Source organism: Carettochelys insculpta, chromosome 24, assembly GCF_033958435.1.
Source record: "Carettochelys insculpta isolate YL-2023 chromosome 24, ASM3395843v1, whole genome shotgun sequence".
In the NCBI taxonomy this organism is placed as follows: domain Eukaryota; kingdom Metazoa; phylum Chordata; order Testudines; family Carettochelyidae; genus Carettochelys; species Carettochelys insculpta.
Genome location: NC_134160.1, coordinates 19,950,872 through 19,974,308, shown reverse-complemented (window position 1 = coordinate 19,974,308; position 23,437 = coordinate 19,950,872). Strand labels below are relative to the sequence as shown.

At 46.3% G+C, this 23,437-nt stretch overlaps 1 protein-coding gene across 2 annotated transcripts in view; it reads left to right on the top strand.

Moving 5' to 3' along the window:
- Positions 1–655: 655 nt before the first annotated feature.
- The window catches only part of KDM1A (lysine demethylase 1A), a 206,653-nt gene continuing 183,871 nt past the window's right edge, over positions 656–23,437 (top strand). For both annotated transcript variants that reach the window (XM_074976102.1, XM_074976101.1), the window contains exon 1: positions 656–973. In XM_074976102.1, the coding sequence (XP_074832203.1) occupies positions 716–973 (258 nt within the window). In that variant the 5' untranslated portion in view covers positions 656–715. The remainder of the gene's footprint in view (positions 974–23,437) is intronic.

The following is a 23,437-nucleotide window of genomic DNA, read 5'->3' as shown; positions in this document are numbered from 1 at the left end:
AAGGGTCTGCCAGCAGACAGTAGGGCCAGAGTCTTTGACCATCTAGGATCTGGCACCAGTTCACCTCGCCCGGCATTCTCTCGCAGCAGTGGGGGGAAGTGTAGCAATGTGGCCTCAGCTCACGTCATTCAGGGGAGGCGCGGGAACATCCCTGCAGGCACTCACTGGTGGGAAGCGGAGCAGTGGGACCAGGGGAGTACGCTGAGCTGGGGCCACTGCTGCCAGCGAGTGGTGGCAGGGCAGCTGGACCTCTGCTGCCACCATCTGCTCCCCAGACCCGTTAGTTCTCCAGGTCCCCTCAGTTAGGGGAAGAGGCGGAGATGAAAGAGAGGGCGTCTCCCAGTCCTCCTGCAGACGGCGGAAGGGGTCCCACGGCTCCGTGTCACCCTCATCAGTCGCCCCTGACTACACCTATCCTTGAGGGCCACGCCCAGCTCAGCCCAGGCCACCCAACTCGCTGCGGGCGGAGGGGGGTGGAGGTGCGTACGCGAAGAGGGCTGAAAAAGGGCGCAGCGGAAAGGCTCAACACTGCGAGCGCGCGCAGCCAACGGACTCTAAGCCAGCTCGAGCTCCTCTCGTCACGCCAGCTCACGGGGGGGCGGGGCCATTACGTCGGGCGCCGTGAGGGCACGTCAGACGCAGGGGCGGGGCTGAGGCGCCTTGTGTCCCTTTGTCCGGTTCGCGGCATTAGCGCGGGGAGGGTGGGCTGGTGGCGATGCTGTCGGGCGGCAAGAAGACGGCTGAGGGCGGCGGGGAGAGCGGGCCGGAGGGGCCGGTGCCGCCGCCCAGCCTTTCGGAGGGCGCTGCGGGCCCGGAGCGGACTCCGCGCAAGAAGGAGCCGTCCCGGGCCTCTCCCCCGGGGAGCCTGACTGAACAGCCCGCCGCTGGCGCCATCGTCGCTCCCGGCTCCGAGACTACGGGAATCGCTGAGACACCCGAGGGCCGCAGGACCAGCCGTCGCAAGCGGGCCAAAGTAGGTGGTGGTCCCGGTGCGCTGGACGGGCGGCAGTCCTCCCCGGCCTGGCGGGTGGACTGGGCTCTGCTCTGGGAGCTGCCGAGAGCCGGCGCACGCTGCCTAGCCTTGCTCCCTTTGGAGCGGCCTGAGGGACTGGTCTGGCTCCCAACAGGTGTCGGGGAGCCTTCCCGCCGTGTTTGAAGCGTGGGCGTAGGGTCCTTCCCCTACTTGGAGCTCCGGCAGAGGCTCTTGGGAGGGACAATCGTGGAAAACGTGGGTGGGGATAGAGGCCCAGAAAACAGCCCTTGTAAAGGAAAAACGCGCTGGGACAAGTAGATTGGAAGCCCTGATGTGTTGTGCTGGACTCGCTGGGAAATGTTTTGTTTCAGTGGGATATTGGACTGGCAACTGCTGTTAGAACAATGCGGTTTTACGTATTGTGTTGGGTGAAAGAAAGATGAAGCCCTTTGGGCTACAGACTTCACCTTCTTTTTGTTTTGTTTGTCTGCTACTCTTGGGAGTGAAAATACATGGGCGTTTGTCTTAAGTCTTATACTGTGTTTAAACTACAGCATAAAGTCGATTGTAAGGTATTTAGTTCAGTTTTACAGCGACTTGTCTTCATTAAATACTATTAGGTCAATTTTTAAGGAGTGCCATTCATGCATTGACCATCCGATGCAGTGTAATGCCAAGTTTGAATTTAAAAGGTTGAATTAATGCTACAGTGGAAACAGGGTTACTTTAAATCAGTGTTATGGGCCTTCAGAGGTATCCCATAGTGCCCCACAGTTGTGCAGGAAGTAGGCAACAGGAAGCCCATCATCTTGAATTCATTTTTTTTATGATGAGCATGGAGATCACATCTAGCTATGAGAGAGGGCACTAGAGTGAAGCCATCTGCAGAATTAGGGTGTCAGTTTGCTTGGAAGCTAGCCCTTGCCCCACCACTCCATGTGGTGGCTTGGCTGTTGGGATCAGACAGTGGGGTGGCATGTTCTTTCCTGTATGGGGTGAAGGCTTCTTTCCTGCACAAGATGTAGCAGGAGAGGCCAAGAAACTTCTTTTCTGCACTTTACATTTGTGTGGCGCACCCCACCTCCAGGTGCCATGCTGTTGGAGGTCTAGCCCCAGTGCACGACTTGGCTAGCTGCCCGCCATGTGGCTGGGGGGTAGCCCCTACTCCACCACACCGTATACTGTCTGGGCAGTATCAGAGAGGTAGCCGTGTTAGTCTGTAGCTTCAAGAACAACAAGAAGTCTTGTGGCACCTTACAGACTAACATATTTTGGAGCATAAGCTTTCGTGGGCAAAGATCTGCCTCATCATATGCGTGAGTGAGGGGCGTGGTTTCAGACAGGTATTTAAAGAGTGGGGTCCCAGTAAGAGGGGCCAGAGCTGACAATGTCTATTCAGTAAGGTGGAAATGGCCCAGTATCAACAGTACTTATCAAAAGAGGAGAAAAACAAGTCAGATCATACAGGGGGATGTGAGCCTTTGTCAGAGTCTAATTAGCACCTAGAGCAGAGACAATGCCTTTGTAAACTGCAAGCCACTCTCGGTCTCTGTTTAATCCATGGTTAATGGAGTCAATTCTGCAAATAAATTGCAGCTCAGAGATTTCTCTCTCCATTTGATTTTTTTTGTTTCAGAGGGAGTAGCTGTGCAGTGTGCAACATGCTTCCGGACAGCAGCATGTCCTTGTCTATGTGGCGGTGAAGACTGCTGTACTTTGTTTTTAGGGGGGGCTCACCAAGCACTAGGGAGTTGGTTTCCCCCCATGGCAAAGATTTTTGGGAGCTGGCTGGCCCCTCTGAGGAAACACATGCCGGAAGGGGTGGCTCCCCCCAGTGGGAAATATTTTTGGGGGCTGTTGCCAGGTGGATAGCTCCACAGCAAAGATTTTCGGGTACTGGCTGGCCCCTGTAAGGCAACCAATGCCAGGAGGTGATGGTTAATAAGAAACTAGGTGACTGTACCATGTCAACAGGAGCTCACCCCTGCCTGCAAAGCTTAGTTGGTTGGCTGGCCTCTGCCTGCACCTATTTTTGGGGCTTCCCCCCCCACACACCAAGGCACACAAGTAATAGACCAATGTCAACAGGTTCCGGGGTGGGTCATGGGGGGGGGGGAGGGCTGGCCCCACAGAGGGCAGCATGAATTTTCTGGGCTAGCCCCTGCACCTAACAAACCAGGTGACTTCATCATGTCAACAGGAGCCTCAGCTCACCCCTGCCCTCTGAGCATAGTTGGGGGGGGGGGGCTCAACCCCCATCTGCACCTATTTTCAGGGCTCCCCCCTGCACAGGCATACCACTCCAATAGTTTCCCTTCTCAAAGCGTGTGGCTCAGGGGAGACAACTGTCTGAGCAGTGGCATGTTTGCTGCATATTTACCAAGGGAAAACTGAGGTACCTGTTGACAAAATTACCTCCGTACCTTTCTGCATGTGATCTGCTTCTAATGTACTGTTGTTGTAAATATGGGAGGGAGGAATAGCTCAGTGGTTTGAGCATTGGCCTGCTAAACCCAGGGTTGGGAGTTCAGCCCTTGAGGGGGCTATTTAGGGATCTGTGGCAAATATATAAAAAAGAAAATGTCGGGGATGATGATAGGTCCTGCTGTGAGTGCAGGAGACTGGATTCAATGATGTCTGAAGGTCCTTTCTAGTTCTATGAGATAGAAAGATGTGGGATTGAAGGTTTCCTGCCTTGTGAAAGATGTTCTTTCACTGGGACAAAACTGAGGTACCTGTTGACATGGCACCATCAGCTGTGTGCTCCCAGAGCACATTTTTGAAGAGCTCCTTAGCTTCTGAAGCTCACCACCTGTTTGGCTTTCTTTCCCTTGGGATTCCCTATTTTCCTTCTCTGTGAATAATATTGTATTTCCCTATTCATGTGGATCCAGATTCTTCCAGTAATTGGTGTTCTTTCTGGGTGACAACTAATTGAGCAACCTGTTGACATGGTTTGGTCATGGTTTTCTTTCCCTTGGGGTTCCCTACTTTTCCTTCTTTCCTTCTGAAAAATAGCAGTCTGCTTACAACAGAAGGGGAATGAGAGCAATGCAGGCTGGTAGATGACAGTGGGTGCTCTCAGGATGCATTTGGTTAAAACGCCTGTAATATGGACAACTCAAACAATTTCTCTCCTGGGGCAAAGGGCCGTTTTTCCAAGGTCAGTTTGTTTCCAAAGCAATGGGAATGAGGCAATGTAGTCTGGTAAGATGACATCACACACCCACAACCACTTGCGAGGCATTGTTTTCCCATAGAGCACTAGCACTAGCAAAAAAACCCAGAATGCCATGGCACTGAGGGATGTGGGATATGTTGCCACAGTGCGCTGCTGCAAAAGTCAAACTTTGGCGATTTAATAGGGACACACAAAGTGGACTTTGTTGGGAGGTGCAGATACTCTGTTTTCATTTTATAAAACCCAGTGTTACAAAGTCAACTTTAATAAATTTGGCTTTATTTCATAGTGTAGAAGTAGCCTTAAGGTAGCTCTAGAACTGCATTTATGCAGTTGTGCTTCTGGTGAAGATGCTCTAAGGAGGATAGGTGAAAAGTTTTCCTGTTATTGTAATAACTTACGCTTCTCATTAAGGTGGAGTTATGGCTATTTCAGTATGGTTAAGGATGGTATAAGTGAGTCACTCGGTGTGGATTTTCCACACCCCTAAGCAGTGTAGTAAGTGTGTCCTGTAGAGCTGGCCTTAGATAAGTCCTGTTGGAAAGAAAACAGACTCTGATATGTAGCTTTTTTGCAGACTAGTGAAAACTTCTGCATCAAGGCTTCATGGTAGGTCCATCAGTGGCTGTTAGCCAGGTTGGGTAGGAATGGTGTCTCCAGCCGCTGTTTGTCAGAGGCTAGAAATGGATGACAAGAGAGGGGTCACTTGCTGATTTCCTTTTCTGTTCACTCCCTCTGAGCATTTGGCATTGGCCACTCTTGGAAGACAGGATTCTGGGCTAGATGGACTCTTGGTCTAACCGAGGGGTTTGCGACCAAAATAGCCAGAAAAGCCATTTTTTTTTTCAAATTCAGTTACAAAATCAGTACTGCAAGGAAAAGGAAAATGCTGCATCTGGGAAAAGGCTCTTAAGCAGGAGGGAGTAATGTTCTCCTCAACCCTTTATACCCCCTAACCCCATTCCCAGGCTCAGACCCCTTCATACCCCAAACCTGCCCCTTACTTCCAGGCTTACCTGCCTCAGCTCCCAAACCTACCCTTTATCCCCCGCATCCCCAGGCTTAACCCCTCTCAGCCCCCAGCCGGCTCCCTGCCACTCCCAGGCTTAACCTGCCTCAGCCATCGAGCACCTCCAGCTGTGCACGCTACCGCTACTTCTCCACGGCTGCCACCTCCTTCTCAGCAGGGCTGCACAGCTCCTACAGGTGCAGACTCGTCTCTCTCCTCCCAGCTCTCCTGTGGGCTTAGCGTTCCCTCTGCCAGCCATTAAACCAATTATACAGTCACACCCCAAGATATGCCCATTCGGGTTACCAGAATTCAGCTTTAGGAGGAGTTTCATTTAATACCCCTATTTCGGCTTATGAGGCATTTCTTTGCATTTACGAGGACCAATTTGGATTTCATGCGCCTTGCAAGCAGCTGAGTGCCGCGAGATGAGAGCCATCATGCAGTCATCTGTGCAGTTGTATAGTTGGTGTGTGTTGTGTTAAGTTCTCCTCTGAATATTCGTGGTTTGGTAGTTTATAGCACTAATAATCTCGTGCTTCATGCCCCTTAAAATGAAGAAAGTGCTAAAACAAAAAAAAAAAAAACTAAAAGGAGCTAGAAAAGCCAAAAAAAGACAGAAAAGACATACCTTTAAATGTAAAATTGGATGTGATAAAGCGTATCGATGAAGCACAGCGTAACAAGATGTGATGCAGGCATTCCATTTATCTTTGTCTACTGTGCATACTGTTTACATGCAAAAGGAAAAAATATTTCAAACTGCTGAGACTACTGTTGGTGGTGCAAGTTGAACAACATTGTCTTTGAGTAGGCATCCCATTATGGAGAAACTTGAGAAACTTTTATTGCAATGGATAGAAAATTTGGCGAAACGCCACATGACTCTTAGTTTCTTCTCATAACAGACAAGGCGCTATCATTGTTAGAGCCATTGAAGGCACAGGCAGTTGAGGAGGGTGATGAGATGGCCAAGTCAGTCATGGATGGTTCGACCACTTAAGAAAGAGGGGACTCTTGCATAGCGTCAAGGTTACAGGCAAGGCAGCATCTGCCAATCTTGCAGCAGGCAGTGCTTTTCATGAAAAGCTGAAGAAAATTATCCAAGAAGGTGGTGACACTAACAAGCAGATTTTCAATATGGATGAGACTGGCTTGTTTTGGCAGTGAATGATGTCTCATACCTACATCTCCAAAGACAACAAGCAAGCCAAAGGACACAAAGCCTGTAAAGACAGGTTAACATTGTTGCTTGGTGGCGACAGTGAGGGCAATGTAAAGCTCAAACCTTTGCTTGTATACCGTTTGGGCTTTGAAAGGCACCAATAAGATAAGCCTTAAAGTGATTTGATGTTCAGATAGAAGTGCATGGATGACCTAACAAGTGTTTCTAGACTACATGCAGAGTTACTTTTGTTTTTTCGTCAAAAAATATTACAAAGAAAATAACCTAGACAACAAAGCACAATGGACAATGCTCCAGGCCATCCAGTAACAGTTGTTGATTACGGTAGCGATGTTCAGGTTGTATTTATGCCTCCAAACACAACATCTTTGCTACAGCCGATGCACCAAGGTGTCATTGCTACATTTAAGGCTTACTATATGCAGCTTGTGATGAAGTATCTCGTTGATGGTTTGGACAAAAGTGATAAGCTGACAGTTAAGGAATTATGGAAAACTTACAACATAAAAATGGCCAGTGAAAACACAGCAACAGCTTGGGACAAAGTGACAGCGAACACTATGAATGCTGTTTGGAAAAAACTTCTTCCTGAGGCTGTGCATGACTTTCAAGGTTTTGAAACTGTGAAGAAGACTGTCTGTGATGACATTGTACAGCTGGCAGCAAAAGCAGGTTTTGACGAGGTCGATATTGAAGATGTGCAAGAGGTGTTGGAATCTCACTCTGAAGATGTGATGGATGACTAGCTAATTCAGTGAGAAGAGTGTTTGAAGTAGGAGGCTGAAGCCTGCGTGAAGGCCAGCATAGCTCATGCTGGTTTAAAACCAGATCAGCTAGAGCAGCATGCAAAAGACTGAACAGGCTGGCATGCTCTTGTATGACATGTGTATGACAACTTTGAAGAGCAGCAATGCATACGCCTCATTGATGCTCGTGAGAGGAAGAAAGCAACAGCAGCAGCCACACCAAAAGAGCCGGGACAACTCCATTGGCCCCACTGTGAACACCCATGCTGTTCAAAGCTTGGACTCCTCGGCCACATGCGAGTCCACGACCAATGACCTTGTGCGAGCTCAAGACTTTGTCGGACACGATGGACTACCTATATATAAATATAAAATGTGTTTTTTTTTTTTGTTTTTTTTTTATATCAGGCCTGGAAACTTCAACCACACTTTACAAACATGAGTGTCTTTGATAAGGTACCTAAATCTCTTTAGAAGTGGTCTGACTTTTTTTTTTTTTTTTTTTTAAACACTATGCTGAATGTAATCTGTGGGAGCTGTGTACTTTTAAATGATTTCTGTATCTCTAGGAAACCATTAAGACTATGGTAATCTTATTCTTATTTAAACGTGTAATTGGACAGCAGCAAATGGATAGGGAACAATTGAAAAAGGGAGTATATCTTGGAAGCACCTTTACATCACAGAATCATAGTTCATTGTGAGGTTACTAACCTCTCCAATCTTAGAATGTGTACATAATTTTCTTTTGCAAGGGTCTTATTCTTGTGCCTCTGTATGAGACAGGCTGAAGACTCCCATACTCTTCAGTTTTTAGTCTGTTGGAATAGATCTCTCTCCCTCCACCCCACCTCCCCATTCATCTCCTTCTGATTTTCCTTTCACTTCAGATTTTTTTCAGATGGCTTATGGGCTTCCTTTCATGCCACTAGCTCATCAGATGCTCTTTATCAGTAATTTACCATGAAACCATTTTAAATGGCCTGTTGTTGGACCTTAGCTGGTCAGATTTCTAGATCAGTGGGTCATAATATATAGAGGGTAGCTTAGGGCAATGTTTCTCAACCCCTTTTTTTAAATAACATACCCCTGTGGTGTTACCAGTTTTTTACAGTAAATATAAAACCATTTCTTTAACCACTGTATTAAGTTTGCACCAAACCATACTAGAGGCCCAACTTAAATGTATACCCCAAATAAAAAAACACAGTAAGAGACCTAACAAAGAACCACCATGGCTAAACAGCCATGTTAAAAAGGCAGTGAGAGAGAAAAGGGCAGCTTTTAAAAAGTGGAAGTCAAATCCTAGTGAGGAAAATAGAAAGGAACATAAACACTCCCAAATTAAGTGTCATAATGTAGTAAGAAAAGCCAAAAAAGATTTTGAGGAATAGCTAGCCAAAAATTCAAAAAAGATAGTAAAATGTTTTTTAAATACATTAGAAGCAGGAAGCCCGCTAAAAAAGCAGTGGGGCCCTTGGACGATAAAGATATAAAAGGAGCGATCAAGGAAGACAGTGCCATTGCGGAGCGATTAAATGATTTCTTTGCTTCAGTCTTCACGGCTGAGGATGTTACAGAGGTTCCTAAATTTGAGCCAGCCTTTTTAGGTGACAAATCTGAGGAACTCACTCAGATTGAAGTGACATTAGAGGGGGTTTTGGAGTTAATTGATAAGCTGAATAGTAACAAGTCTCCAGGACCAGACGGCATTCACCCAAGGGTTCTGAAAGAACTCAAATGTGAAATTGCGGGGTTATTAACTGTGGTTTGTAACCTATCCTTTAAATCCACTTTGGTACCAAATGACTGGAAGACGGCCAATATAACACCAATATTTTAAAAAGGCTCTAGAGGAGACCCTGGCAATTATAGACCGATAAGTTTAACATCAGTACCAGGCAAATTAGTAGAAACACTAGTAAAGAATAAAATTGCAAGGCATGTAGAAGAGCACGAATTGTTGGGCAAAAGTCAGCATGGTTTCTGCAGAGGGAAGTCGTGTCTAACTAATCTATTAGAATTCTTTGAAGGGGTTAATAAACATGCGGACAAGGGGCACCCAGTGGACATAATATACCTAGATTTCCAGAAAGCCTTTAACACGGTCCCACACCAAAGGCTTTTATGTAAATTAGGTGGTCATGGGATAGGAGGAAAGATCCTTTCATGGATCGGGAATTGGTTAAAAGACAGAAAACAAAGGGTGGGAATAAATGGTAAATTTTCACAATGGAGGAGGGTAACTAGTGGTGTTCCCCAGGGGTCAGTCCTGGGACCGATCCTGTTCAACTTGTTCATCAATGATCTAGAAAATGAGGTAAGGAGTGAGGTGGCAAAGTTTGCAGATGACACCAAGTTGTTCAGGACAGTCAAAACCAAAACAGATTGTGAAGAACTACAAAAAGATCTCAGCAAACTGAGTGATTGGGCAGCAAAATGGCAAATGAAATTTAATGTGGGTAAGTGTAAGGTAATGCATGTTGGAAAAAATAACCCAAATTACACGTACTACATGATGGGGTCAAATTTAGCTACGACAGATCAGGAAAGGGATCTTGGAGTTATAGTGGATAGTTCTCTGAAGACATCCACGCAGTGTGCAGCGGCAGTTAGTAAGGCAAATAGGATGTTAGGAATTATTAAAAAAGGGATCGATAATAAGACAAAAGATATCATACTTCCCCTATATAAAACTATGGTACGCCCACATCTTGAGTACTGCTTGCAGATGTGGTCTCCTCACCTCAAAAAAGATATATTGGCATTAGAAAAGGTTCAGAAAAGGGCAACTAAGATGATTAGGGGCTTGGAACGGGTCCCGTATGGGGAGAGGCTAGAGAGACTGGGACTTTTCAGTTTGGAAAAGAGGCGATTGAGGGGCGATATGATAGAGGTATATAAAATCATGAATGGTGTGGAGAAAGTGAATATAGAAAAATTATTTACCTTTTCCCATGATACAAGAACTAGGGGACACCAAATGAAATTGATGGGTAGTAGGTTCAAAACTAATAAAAGGAAATTTTTCTTCACACAGCGCACAGTCAACCTGTGGAACTCCTTGCCCGAGGAGGCTGTGAAGGCCAGGACTCTATTAGGGTTTAAAAAAGAGCTTGATAAATTTTTGCAGGTTAGGTCCATAAATGGCTATTAGCCAGGGATAAAGTATGGTGCCCCTAGCTTTCAGAACAAGGGCAAGAGATGGATGGCAGGAGATAAATCACTTGATCATTGTCTTCTGTTCTCCGTCTCTGGGGCACCTGGCATTGGCCACCGTCGGCAGATGGGATGCTGGGCTGGATGGACCTTTGGTCTGACCCAGTATGGCCATTCTTATGTTCTTATGTAACCTTGTGCTATGTGGGCCCAGTGATTGTCTAATGAAATCTGAATCTGTTTATGCTACTTGTATATCTCTATGTAAAATTATAGATATTGGTTCTATATTTGTATTAGAAATGTTTTAGATGGGAGGATCACAGTGGAAAGTGTGGTCACCTATATCAGGTGATATGGGCTGAACAAAGGAACAGAGACAAATTTTAGGAGTATGGGTAGGAGGGGATTGTTCCTATATTTATTGTAATTATTGACAGATGATGAATGACTTTCAAGCCCACAGACTTGGAAGTAGGCCCTAGGGAAGTCCGGGGTTCCTGTTATGAAAATGAAACACATACAGGGGCTCTAATTATCTCCAGGTGTAAGGAGGCCCTCATCCATAGGGGCTTGGTCCAAGATCCCTAAGTGAATCAATCTTGAGTATACCTATAGTGCATTCATGAAGATGTGCACTCTTACCTTGCTACCTGGGTAACTTTGGGGTTCTTGGCATATAGGTCAGCTGTGTAGGCCATCTTAGGGGTCAAACTGATCTATCTAGTTGTTTTGGGATGAGACTGGCTGTCATTCTGGTCCTTTTTATAGGACTGTGCTGATTTACTTGCCAACAGGGGAAGTTGACAAGACAACACTGAGTAGCCTTCTTGGTTATGACCAGGGTGGCAACCTAGGAGAACGGCCTTCCACTGATGGTAAAACCATGACTGTATCACCCCCTTTACATAGGCACAGTTAAAGAAGTCCAGGCTCGTCTCAAGCATAGTAATGATTTTGTCCTTCAGCAGAAGGAGAGAGAAACCCCTTGGCACTTCAGGGACCCCTCTTCAGAAAATGACAGGACCTCCTCTGTTGTGGGGTGGAAGAACCCACACTCCTGAAGTGCTTTGATAGCTGTTAGTTCCATGGAGGTTACACCAAGACCTCTTGCATCTAGACCATTTGGTGACCTGGACCAGACCTCTGGGCAGGAAATAAATTCCTCTAGGGAGTGATGAGCAGGTATAAGATTACTGGAATTAATACCCAGAATGTCGGTGTACTAGACTGAAAGGGAGTGCCAAAGGTTGCTCCTCCTCCTCCCTCTCCCCCCGCTTAGCAGAAAGAGTGGGGTGCCTTTCAAGCATAAAAGGCTAGATTTTGTAGGCTCCCTTGAGAAGAGGCTGACTAACCACTTTTACATCTTGGTTCTTGGGGGTGTTGAAGCACAAGACTTCTCTGTGTTTAGGTGGCTAACATTCAGCTTTATTGAATTCAATAAGGCAACAGATGAGCCAAACTGGAAACTAGTAAAACCAGGTCCAGCAAGGCTGCTTGATGCAGCTAACTTAGTATTTTATACCCTTACACAAACAAAGCCCAGTGTCAGAGGCAATTAGTTAGAGAATCGTAAATCACTTCTCAAAGAGAAACTGTTATCAGCAAAGAGAAACAGGTACTGGGGAGCTGGAGCCTTAACTCCAAACAGTCCATTTACGCATTCCATAGAGCTCATCCTCCCTGCCATTCCCAAACAGGTCAAGGAAAGTATAGGCTCATGTGCGTGCAGCAAGAAGGGATGTGAAATGACTTCTTATACAAGATGATTTCCACAGGCCCAGTATCCCAAGGTTGTTTGTTTCCTTGTGATCTGCCAGCAAGTCAGGGATCACAGTGGAACACTTGAAGGTTTTTGTCTGAATGGGAATCCTCCAATTAAGACTGAAATGTGATCTGCCTAATGCCTGAGTTGTGCCACCTTTAGATATCTGAGCTTTTCAGAGATCTGTGTACCATGCCCAAATGGACAGCTTGGTGGAATGAGATATTTAATAGAATGCCAAAAACGGTGTTGGAGAAATTTTTAGAAGAGGATCCTTGCTATTGGGATGCTCTGCTCTATGCCTTACTATTTGGTCTTTGGGAGGTGCCCCAAGTATCAACGGAGTTATCCTGTTTCAAACTTCTATGTGGAAGACAGCCCTGGGGCATCTTCAACCTCCTCGGAGAAAGATGTGAGGAACAAGAGACCTGAATGAAGAAGTGGTTGTGGGAGCAGCTCCAAACACTGCGGAACTTCATGAAAGAAAATAGGCTGCAGGCCCAGCAGACCCAGATGCAGTAATATAATAAGGCAGCCTGATTGTGAAGTTTTGAACATGGAGGCCATGTTAAGCTTCTGTTGCTCCTGTCTGAGTCCAGGCTCCCGGTTCCATTGTGTCAAATCAGTTCTGAAGCAGTAGCCCTTATAGTACCTACTACTATAGTGAAGTAGCCACATTGTACTGAAAATGTAAATAACTTTGTGAGACTCTCCAAACATACCCATTCTTGTCTTTTTAATGCTAACAGAATGCTTCAGCATTGATTGCTGTTGATTTAAAACCACACATTTCACAGAAATCCACTCAGTGGGACGGTTGACATATTTTTTCCCTGATAAACCTCTGAAATCAAGCAAAACTTTTCACTGACAGCACACCTTAACTCACTCCATTATTTTCGTCCAGCAACAGTGACTGATACTGTGACTTGATATATGTCATGACAGAAAATTATGCTTCACAAAGCCATATTGAACCAGACATGGAAAAAAGTTGGGTAACTGCAGTTTTCAAAATAGCAAACTGATTTTGTTGGAAAAGCGCAGCCCCTATTGTCAAAACTAATTCATTTTTTGACTCAACTGGTTTTGAAGTGTAAGCATATCTTCTTCTTCAAACAAATATTTGTTGAGGCCAAGCAAATTGACAAGGTCTTGAGAATTAGCAGTGTTATGAATCTAAATGCCAACATGAAGTTTTCAAAATCTGCAAAAGACTAGCCTTAAAATTCAGCCATGTTTTCAAGCCATCTCACGTAATGCTGACAATCAAGGTTATACTCATATTCACTATCTCCCAGCAACATTACTGCAAATTTGGGAAGTAGGTGAATTCTCTTGCCTTCATTTGAATGAATGTAGCTTAGCTTAGAAGTGAACTCCTAAATGTGCTCCCCTTTGCCCAAAGTTTCAAATGACAGTCTATCAGTCAAGAACTGCAAATTATATTACCAATGCTTAACTTCAATAGCAGAAAAACTGTCCAGCTTTCCTTTCTCAACAAAAAGGTCTTTATTGGAATAAGCAGTTCAAGGAACCATCCAAGCACCTTTCCAAAACTAAGCAATTGCACACTGGCAAAATATGATTCTGAGTGATTGCTCATGTATGTTCCAGTGTAGGTGCGTGCACATGCCAAGCTGTGCCCCCTTGAGTGTGTCAGTATGGCACTGAACGTATACCATTTCCAACCCACGTCCTGCTCAGTGGGGTCTCAGTTGTCAGAATTCCCTGTTGCTTCCTTATCTATAGATAAGCAAAGCTACCAGTTAAGTATCAGGAGTAGCTGTGTTAGTCTGTATCTTTAAGAACAGCACGAAGTCGTGTGGCACCTTATAGACTAAAAGATATTTTGGAGCGTAAGCTTTCGTGGGCAAAGACCCACTTCATCAGACACATCTGATGAAGTGGGTCTTTGACCACGAAAGCTTACGCTCCAAAATATCTGTTAGTGTATAAGGTGCCACAAGACAACTTTGTTGTATCTGTAGATAGTGACAGAGAGGTAGCCGTGTTAGTCTGTACTGCAACAAAACAAAGCAGCAGGAATGTTGCACTTTAAAGACTAATAAAATGATTTATTCAGTGATCAGCTTTTGTGGGACAGACCCACTTCTTCAGATCAATTTAATTTCCTATACAGACTGACATAAGTGTAGAGGACCAAAAAGAAAATGCAATAAAAACTGACAAATCAAATAGGATAGAAGGAAGGGGGTGAGAGGTGGGGTGATAATTGTAGCATAGAGGAAGAGAAGCAATCCTTGTAATGCATGAGGTAGCTGATGTCTCTGTTCATACCACATGTTAATATGTTGAATTTGAATATGTGCTCTAACTTGGAAATCTCATGCTCTAATCTGTTGTTTAAATTCTCTGTGTTCCAGGACACACATTCTCAGGGTTTTAACAGAATGGCCCACTCCATTGAAGTGTTCACTGACAAGGTCATGTGATTGAGTTTCTTGATGTCCGCTCTGTGTCCATTTATTCTTTGGCGAAGGTTTTGCCCAGTCTGTCTGATGTACATAATAGTGTCAGGGCATTGTTGGCACATAATAGTATATGTAATGTTGCTGGAAGTGCATGAGAATGTGCCTTTGATCTTGTAACTAAAATGATTAGGTCTCGAGATGGTATCCCCAGAATAAATATGTGGACAAAGTTGGCAGTAGGGTTTGTTGTTCCATTTGCAGAACTTTTAAGCAGAGGACCTTAAAGGTGCCTGAAGGTCCTCCTTATGGAAGCAGCTCTCCAGCCAGAGCAATTGCCATCTATGGGACTGAGTGTGGCGTCCTCAGTGCAGAGTGCACCAGCACTGAGTTCAGTGGCAGCACCGGTATAGAGCAGAGGAGCCTGGCTCTGGGGTGATGGGCTGGCACCACACTCTTCTAGGAGACACAGGTCTTAATTTCTGGTGCAGCGTAAGTGAAAGAAGCACAACAGCATCTGGTACCCTGTGGGGCTGAGAAGGAGGGATGAACCCAAGGCTGCAACAGCTGAGTCAGAGCAGGTGCACACTTCCAAAGGCTGAGTGTTGGTGCTGGCTTGAAGGTCCAGCCCTTGTTTGCCAGAGATACCACAGGCATTCTGGGCAGTGCAGGGTCTCCTATGGATTACAGCACCCTTTTTGCTGCTTCAAAACCACTAGTGCATGTGTGGAGCTAGTGTCTGTCATGAGAGAAGCCAGCTATGTTGGTGCACCCATTGATGCCCTCGACCCAGACAGTGACTGTGATGCCAGTCCAGACGCTGGCCCAGTCAGTGCTGAGGCAGCCACCTGTGGGGTCAAGTACCTCCCTGGTCCTCGGCCTTGGAGGCGTGAGGATCAGAGTTAGACTGTCATTTTTTTGGGGTTGGAGAGGAGCAGCTGTTTCTTTTCCCAGCTCAGCCCACACTCAGTGCAAGGACACAGGCAAGAAAACTGGCAGACTCCACCTCAATGGCCTTTTTGGATGCTGTGGGTGTTCCATGAGTCCCAAGTGTAGTTTTTTTACTGCAATCCAGGGCCCTGTCACCGCTGATGGCATTGGGAGCTCCCCTGATACTGTGCAGGGTGCTGTCGGCTGTGCTTGGATCTTCATCATGGGATGCGCTGCTAGACCAGCTGCCTCCTGGAGAGAGGCCAGTTTTGGGCGCTGTGGCAGCCTTCGTTGGTGCTGCTGCCTTCCCCTTCAGTGCTGTATACATGGTTACTCTTGGTGCTGGTGACTTCGGCAATGCCTGCGCCTCCTGTGGCGCGTTAACTCTGGGATCACCTCTGGTAGGTGCCACGATATCAGCACCAGAACTCTTTTCCCCATTTTTGGTAGCCTGTGTGTCAGACCTTTTCAGTGCCAGGGACATCGGTTGTTCTGGGCAGGCTGGCATCTCCTCATCATTCTCCCTGGATGAAGCAGGGTCTGGCTCCTCTACTACTTCAGTGTTGGAGGATGGTCAAGCTCTGCAGTAAGCTGCTCCACAGAGTTGCCCAGAACTTTGGACATTCAGGCACAGGAGATTAAGGACAAGGCAGACCTAAAGACAAAATGTCTCTCAGTGGGCCCCACTAGAGTGGCCTTGCCTATTACAAAGACAACTGCACAAACAGCTAAAACTGTGTGGCAGACACCAGCATCTGTCCAACCGCCTGCCAGTAAAAATCAGAGGCGTTACTTTGTCCCTTCTGAAGGGGATGAGCACCTATTTACCCATCCACACCCCCTCCCCCGACTCCCTGCTTGTTAACGCTGCCAACAATAGGGAGTGACAAGACTTCAAGGGCCCTCATCCAAAAACAGATGCTAAAAAATTAGACTTGTGGGGGTGAAGGTTTATTCCACTGGAGGGCTGCAATAATGCACAGCAAACCAGCAGGCCCTGGTGAGCAGGTACTCTTTTTAACACAGTGTCTTCACTGTTTAAATTTACAGAGCTTGTTCCTCTGGACACTTAACAGAAGTTCAGTGGTGGTGGAGGAAAACAAGTTAATCTCCCATGTGGCCCTTCAGGCCACCCTACACACTGCTGATTCGGTGACACGGTCATGGCATTGGGGTGGGTATGAGGTGGGGGGCTTGGCTGCAGGTTTCTGGCCTGCCCCATGAGGTGCAGCTGACAATACAAGGGACCTTTGAGGAGCGTACATTGTTTCCCAAAAGACCAGTAAAAGGCTACACAGGCTCAAGTACTCAAGGGCCACTCAGGTCTTTGGGGCTCCTCATGCCTGTGACCTGTGCAAATACTTCAGCCTTCACCCTCCTCCTAGACAGTTCCATCAGCAGCAACCTAGGGACCAGACGAAGAGGTGGAATTGCAGTGGCAGAAAGTGCTCCAGCCAGCTTGGTTAGGGTCATGGGCAACAAAAAGCCCTCTTCTGGGCCAAAATCAAACTTTTGAAGGTCTGGTTGGGAGCACCACACCACTCCCCACCTGGGATCCAGCATGCCTTTTTTTTTTTTTTTTCTTCTGTCTGTCCCATTTCTATCCTTCTTGATGCTGTAGAACATTGGAACAGTGGGTCCTTTAAAGGGTGGAAAGGAGGTATGCTATTGAATTCACTTTGGAACCCCTTTGGTCACGAGAGCCTGAGCCAGGAGGTTCAACTACCTCTCAAGTGAGGACCAATGGAAGAGGTTTCCCCAATCTGTAGGAGTCAGGGGTTTTATTCCCGCTATTTCCAACTTCTGAAATCCCAGGGGGGTCTGAGACCTGTTATGTACGTGCAAGGCTGGAACAAATTAGTGATCAGGTCTTGCATGGTCTCCCTGGAACTCATCATTCTGTTGCTGGATCAAGGGGACTGGTTTGCTGCTCTTGAGTTAAAAGACATGTACTTTCACATTGCAATCTATCCTCCTCACAGGAGGTTCCTGAGGCTTGTGGTGAACAGAGGATGCTGTCAGTTCACAGTCCTTCCATTAGGCCTGTTGACGGTTCCAAGGGTCTTCACCAAGTGCATGGCACTAATGGCAGCCTTCCTCTATAGGCATGGTGTCCAGGTGTTTCTGTATCTGGACTACGGCCTGATCAAAGGGAGCTCACAGGCCCAGGTTCATCGGCACATTCAGTTCGTTCATCAAATTTTGACAGCTGTAGTCTCTTGGTGAATGAGGCAAACTGGTCCTTTTGCAGAGAATAGAATTGTGGGGGCCCTCCTAGACTCGGTGTTTGCCAGGGCCTCCATGCCATAGAGCAGATTTCAGGCCATGGCCAACATCATAAACGACCTGATCAGATTTCCCACCACAATGGCTAGGTGCTGTAGGAGGCTCCTCAAACACGTGGCAGCGTGTACCTTCATAGAATCATAGAAGTTCCCTCCCTCTGCCTTATGACACCCTTTTAGATACCTGAAAACTGCTATCATGTCCCCCCTCAATCTTCTCTTTTTCCAAACTAAACAAGCCCAATTCTTTCAGCCTTTCTTCATAGGTCATGTTCTCTAGACCTTTGATCATTCTCGTTGCTCTCCTCTGGACCCTCTCCAATTTCTCCACATCCTTCCTGAACTGCGGTGCCCAGAACTGGACGCAATACTCCAGCTAAGGCCTAACCAGTGCAGAGTAGAGCGGGAGAATGACTTCTCGTGTCTTGTTGACAACATACCTGTTAATGCATCCTAGAATCATGTTTGCTTTTTTTGCAACAGCATCACACTGTTGACTCATATTTAGCTTGTGGTACACTATAACCTCTAGATCCCTTTCTGCTGTACATATTCCTAGGCAGTCCTTTCCCATTCTGTATGTGTGACACTGATTGTTCCTGTCTAAGTGGAGCACTTTGCATTTGTCCTTACTACACTTCATCCTGTTTGCCTCAGCCCATTTCTCCAGTTTATCCAGATCCTTTTGAATTATGACCCTATCCTGCAAAGAAGTTGCAACCCCTCCCAGCTTGGTATCATCTGCAAACTCAATAAGTGTACTTTCCACGTCAATATCTAAATTGTTAATGAAGATATTGAACAGAACCGGTCCTAAAACAGACCCCTGCAGAACCCCACTAGTTATACTTTTCCAGCAGGATTGAAAGCCCTTAATAACTACTCTCTGGGTACGGTTATCCAGCCAGTTGTTTACCCACCTTATAGTAGCCCCATCTAAGCTGTATTTGCGTAGTTTATTGATAAGTATATTATGTGAGACCGTGTCAAATGCTTTACTGAAGTGTAGGTATACCACATCCACCGCTTCTCCCTTATCCACAAGGCTAATTATTCTATCAAAGAAAGCTATTAGATTGTTTGACATGATCTGTTTTTAACAAAACCATGCTGGCTGTTCCCTATCACCTTACCACCTTCCAATTGCTTGCAGATGATTTCTTTAATTACCTGCTCCATTATCTTTCTTGGCACAGAAGTTAAGCTGACTGGCCTGTAGTTTCCCGGGTTATTCTTGTTCCCCTTTTTATAAATGGGTACGATATTTGCCCTTTTCCAGTCTTCTGGAATCTCTCCCGTCTCCCACAATTTTCCAAAAATGATTGCTAAAGACTCAGATACCTCTTCTGTCAGCTCCTTGAGGATTCTAGGATGCATTTCATCAGGCCCTGGTGACTTGCAGACATCTAATTTTTCTACGTAAATTTTAATTTGTTCTTTTCGTATTTCAACCTCTAAACCTACTCCTTTTTCACTAGCATTCTCTGTCAGGCATTCCTTCAGACTTCTCAGTGAAGACTGAAACAAAGACATCATTAAACATCTCTGCCATTTCCAAATTCCCTGTTACTGTTTCTCCCTCCTCACCGACCAATGGCCCTACCCTCTCCTTGGTCTTCCTCTTGTTACCAATGTATTTGTAAAAAGCCTTCTTGTTTCCCTTTATGCTTGTAGCTAGCTCGAGCTCATTTTGTGCCTTAGCCTTTCTAATCTTGCTCCTGCATGCTCGTGTTGTTTGCCTATATTCGTCCTTTCTAATTTGTCCTAGTTTCCATTTCTTATACGATTCCTTTTTTAGTTTGAAATCATGCAAGATCTCCTGGTTAAGCCAAGGCAGTCTTTTTTGCCATGTTTTCTATCTTTCCTACGCAGCGGGATAGCTTGCTTTTGGGCCCTTAATAATGTCCCTTTGAAAAACTGCCAACTCTCCTCAGCCGTTTTTCCCCTCAGTTTAGCTTCCCATGGGATCTTAACCTACCAGCTGTCTGAGTTTACCAAAATCTGCCTTCCTGAAATCCATTATCTCTATTGCACTGTTTTCCCTTCTACCCTTCCTTAGAATTGTGAACTCTGTGATTTCATGATCACTTTCACCCAAGCATCCTTCCACTTTCAAATTCTCAATAATTTCCTCCCTATTTGTTAAAATTAAATCTAGAACAGCTTCTCCCCCCCCCCCCCCCCCCCGGTAGCTTTTTCAGCCTTTTGGAAAAAAAAAGTTGTCTGCAATGCAATCCAAGAATTTATTGGACAGTCTGTCCCCTGCTGTGTTAGTTTCCCAGCGTATACCTGGAGAGTTGAAGTCCCCTATCACCACCAAATTCTGGGCCCTGGATGATTTTGTAAGCTGTTTAAAGAAAGCCTCATCCACCTCTTCCACATGGCTAGGGGGCCTGTAGTAGACTCCTAGTAGGACCTCATCCTTGTGGGTTTTTTTTTTTTCCTCTCCTCTGATTCTAACCCAGAGACTTTCAACCCGTCCATCTCCTATGTCCATCTCCACCTCTGTCCAAGCTTGCACATCTTTAGTATATAAGGCAACACCTCCCTTCTTTCCCTGTCTGTCCTTCCTAAGCAGGCTGTACCCTTCAATACCAATATTCCAATCATGAGTATTATCCCACCAAGTTTCTGTGGTGCCAACGATATCATAGTTGTATTCATTTATTAGTACTTCCAATTCTTCTTGTTTTATTTCCCGTACTTCTTGCATTTGTGTATAGGCAGCTCAGACATTGATTTGGTCTTGCCTCCCAGTTTTGCCCTGGCCCTCTTTTTACTCTCCCAGTGTAGCCCATACTCCCTCCCATTTCAAGTTCATCTCCCAGGTATCCACGCTCTCCACTTACCTGCAGGCTTTGCTCCCCTGCTCCTGTCGAACCTAGTTTAAAGCCCTCCTCACTAGGTTAGCCAGCCTGTGTCCAAATATGGTCTTCCTCCTCCTCGAAAGGTGAACGCCATCTCTGCCTAGCAGTCCTTCCCGGAAAAGGATCCCGTGGTCAAAGAAACCGAAGCCTTCCTGGCGACACCATCTACGCAACCAAGCATTCACCTCTAGGATACACCTGTTTCTGCCTGGGCCCCTACCTCTGACAGGCAGGATTGAAGAGAATACCACCTGCGCCCCAAACTCTTTGACCCGTGCCCTCAGAGCCCTGAAGTCACTCTTGACCTGCTCAGCGTCACACCTCGCAGTATCATTAGTGCCCACATGGATGAGAAGCATGGGATAGTAGTCAGAGGACCGGATAATCCTCAACAATGCCTGCGTAACGTCTCAGATATGGGCCCCCGGTAGGCAGCACACCTCCCGAGAGGAGATGTCAGGGCAACAGATGGGTGCCTCCGTCCCCCTCAGAAGAGAGTCTCCAACCACCACTACTCTGTTTCCTTCTTGCAGGAGTGGCAGTAGACTTCCCAGCCTTGGGGGTACGAGGCTTCTCCTCTTCTGTACGGGGTAATTCTTGGTCTCCTGTATCGAGTACAGCATAACGGTTTTCCAGTACCACAGTGGGAGGGTTCTGAGCATGGGTGGAACACTGCCTGCTGCGAGAAGTAACCAGCTGCCAGCGTCCACCCTGGTCCACCGCCTCCAGTGGTTTATCAGCCGTCCTGTGTACTGGGACAGTTACCTCCGCAGTCTCCACCTGAATACTATCCAGGAACTGCTCATGGACTCGGATACTCCTCAACCTGGCCACCTCCTCCTGTAGCTCCCCCACCTGCTGCCTGAGAGATTCCACCAGCAGGTACCTTTCACACTGAATATTCCCCTCAGCCTGGGTATCAGTAAGTGGGAACGGCAAGCCACAGTCCTTGCAGAACCACACCAGGATCTGGGTAGAAATATCCATGGCCAGGCCGTCTGTCCGGCTACAGGCACAAGTGGAGGAGGCAGCAGTAGTGCTGGCACAGGTGTTGCGGGTCTTCCTAACCATTATAGTCCTCTGTCACACTCCCTCCCAAACTCCCTCTTAAACTGCCCTGTCTGCAGCTCCCTGTCCACTTCGCTCCCTTGGTCGCTCCTGCCTCTGGCTTTTAAGCCTGCTGGCCTCTCTCAGGTCCTCCCCCTATGAGTCACACACGGGAAGGCTGATCAAGGGAGCAAAAGGTCAGGCAGGCAGTGAAGAGTGAAGAGGCTGGGGTTGCCTGGCTCTGGGGGAGAGATGAGGGACTGGGTTAGAGCAGGGAGCTGGGGGTACCTTGTTCTGGAGGAGGCAAGGGGGAATTAGTTAGAGCAGGAAGGCTTGAGGGTTCCTGGCTTTTGGAGAGGGGTGGAGGATTGGGTTATAGTGCGGGGCTTGGGGTGCCTAGCTCTGGGGGAGGGGAGGAGGGTTGGGTTAGAGTGGAGTCAGGGGATGTGTGGCTCGGGGGGGGGGCATTGAACCACATTTTGTATATCTGTAGATATATTAAATATATATAATATGTGGCTCTTTGCGCTCTATCTGTGGCTCTTAATCCCTAACTGGTTGGTCACCCCTGATTTACTGGGTTTTATTAAGCCTGCTCATATTTAAACATCTCTTGGCTCCAGCTAGACAAAAGAAAGACACCCCCACCCCCTGCGAGCAGGTAACTGGTTCAGTTCAAGAGATCCCTCTCTCTCTATACAAATGCAAGAAGTGTGGGTAATAAGCAGGAGGAACTGGAAGTGCTAATAAATTAATACAACTATGACATCATTGGCATCACAGAAACTTGGTGGGATAATATACATGATTGGAATGTTGGTATTGAAGGGTACAGCCTGCTTCGGAAGGTCCCATAGGCAGCAAAACTGTGGGGCAAAACAGCTGAGGAGAGTTGGCAGTTTTTCCAAAGGGACATTATTAAGGGCCCAAAAGCAAGCCATCCCGCTGTGTAGGAAGGATAGAAAATATGGCAAAAGACAGCCTTGGCTTAACCAGGAGATCTTGCATGATCTCAAAATAAAAAAGGAATCGTATAAAAAAATGGAAACAAGGACAAATTAAAGGATGAATATAGGCAAACACAAGAATGCAGAAGCCAGATTAGAAAGGCTAAGGCACAAAATGAGCTCACACTAGCTATAGGCATAAAGGGAAACAAGAAGACTTTTTATAAATATATTAGAAACAAGAGGAAGACCAGGGACAGGGTAGGTCTCTGTTGCTCAGTGTGGAGGGAGAAACAGTAACAGGGAACTTGGAAATGGCAGAGATGCTTAATGATAACTTTTGTTTTGGTCCTCCCTGAGGAGTCTGATGAAGGAATGCCCAACACAGTGAATGCTAGTGGGAAAGGGGTAGGGTTAGAAGTTGAAATATAAAAAAAAAAAATTTAAAAATCACTTAGAAAAATTAGATGTCTGCAAGTCACCAGGACCTGATGAAATGCATCATAGAATACTCAAAGAGCTTATAGAGGAGATATCTGAGCCTTAGCTATCATCTTTGGAAAATCATGGGAGACGGGAGAGATTCCAGAAGACTGGAAAAAGGCAAATATAGTGCCCATCTATAAAAAAAGGAAGAAGAATAACCCAGGAAACTACAGGCCAGTCAGCTTAACTTCTGTGCCAGGAAAGATAATGGAGCAGGTAATTAAAGAAATCATCTTCAAGCACTTGGAAGGTGATAAGGTGGATACGAAACAGCCAGCATGGATTTGTAAAGAACAAATCATGTCAAACCAATCTGATAGCTTTCTTTGGTAGGATAACAAGCCTTGTGGCTAGGGGAGAAGTGGTAGATGTGGTATACCTAGACTTTAGTAAAGCGTTTGATGCGGTCTCATGTGATATTCTT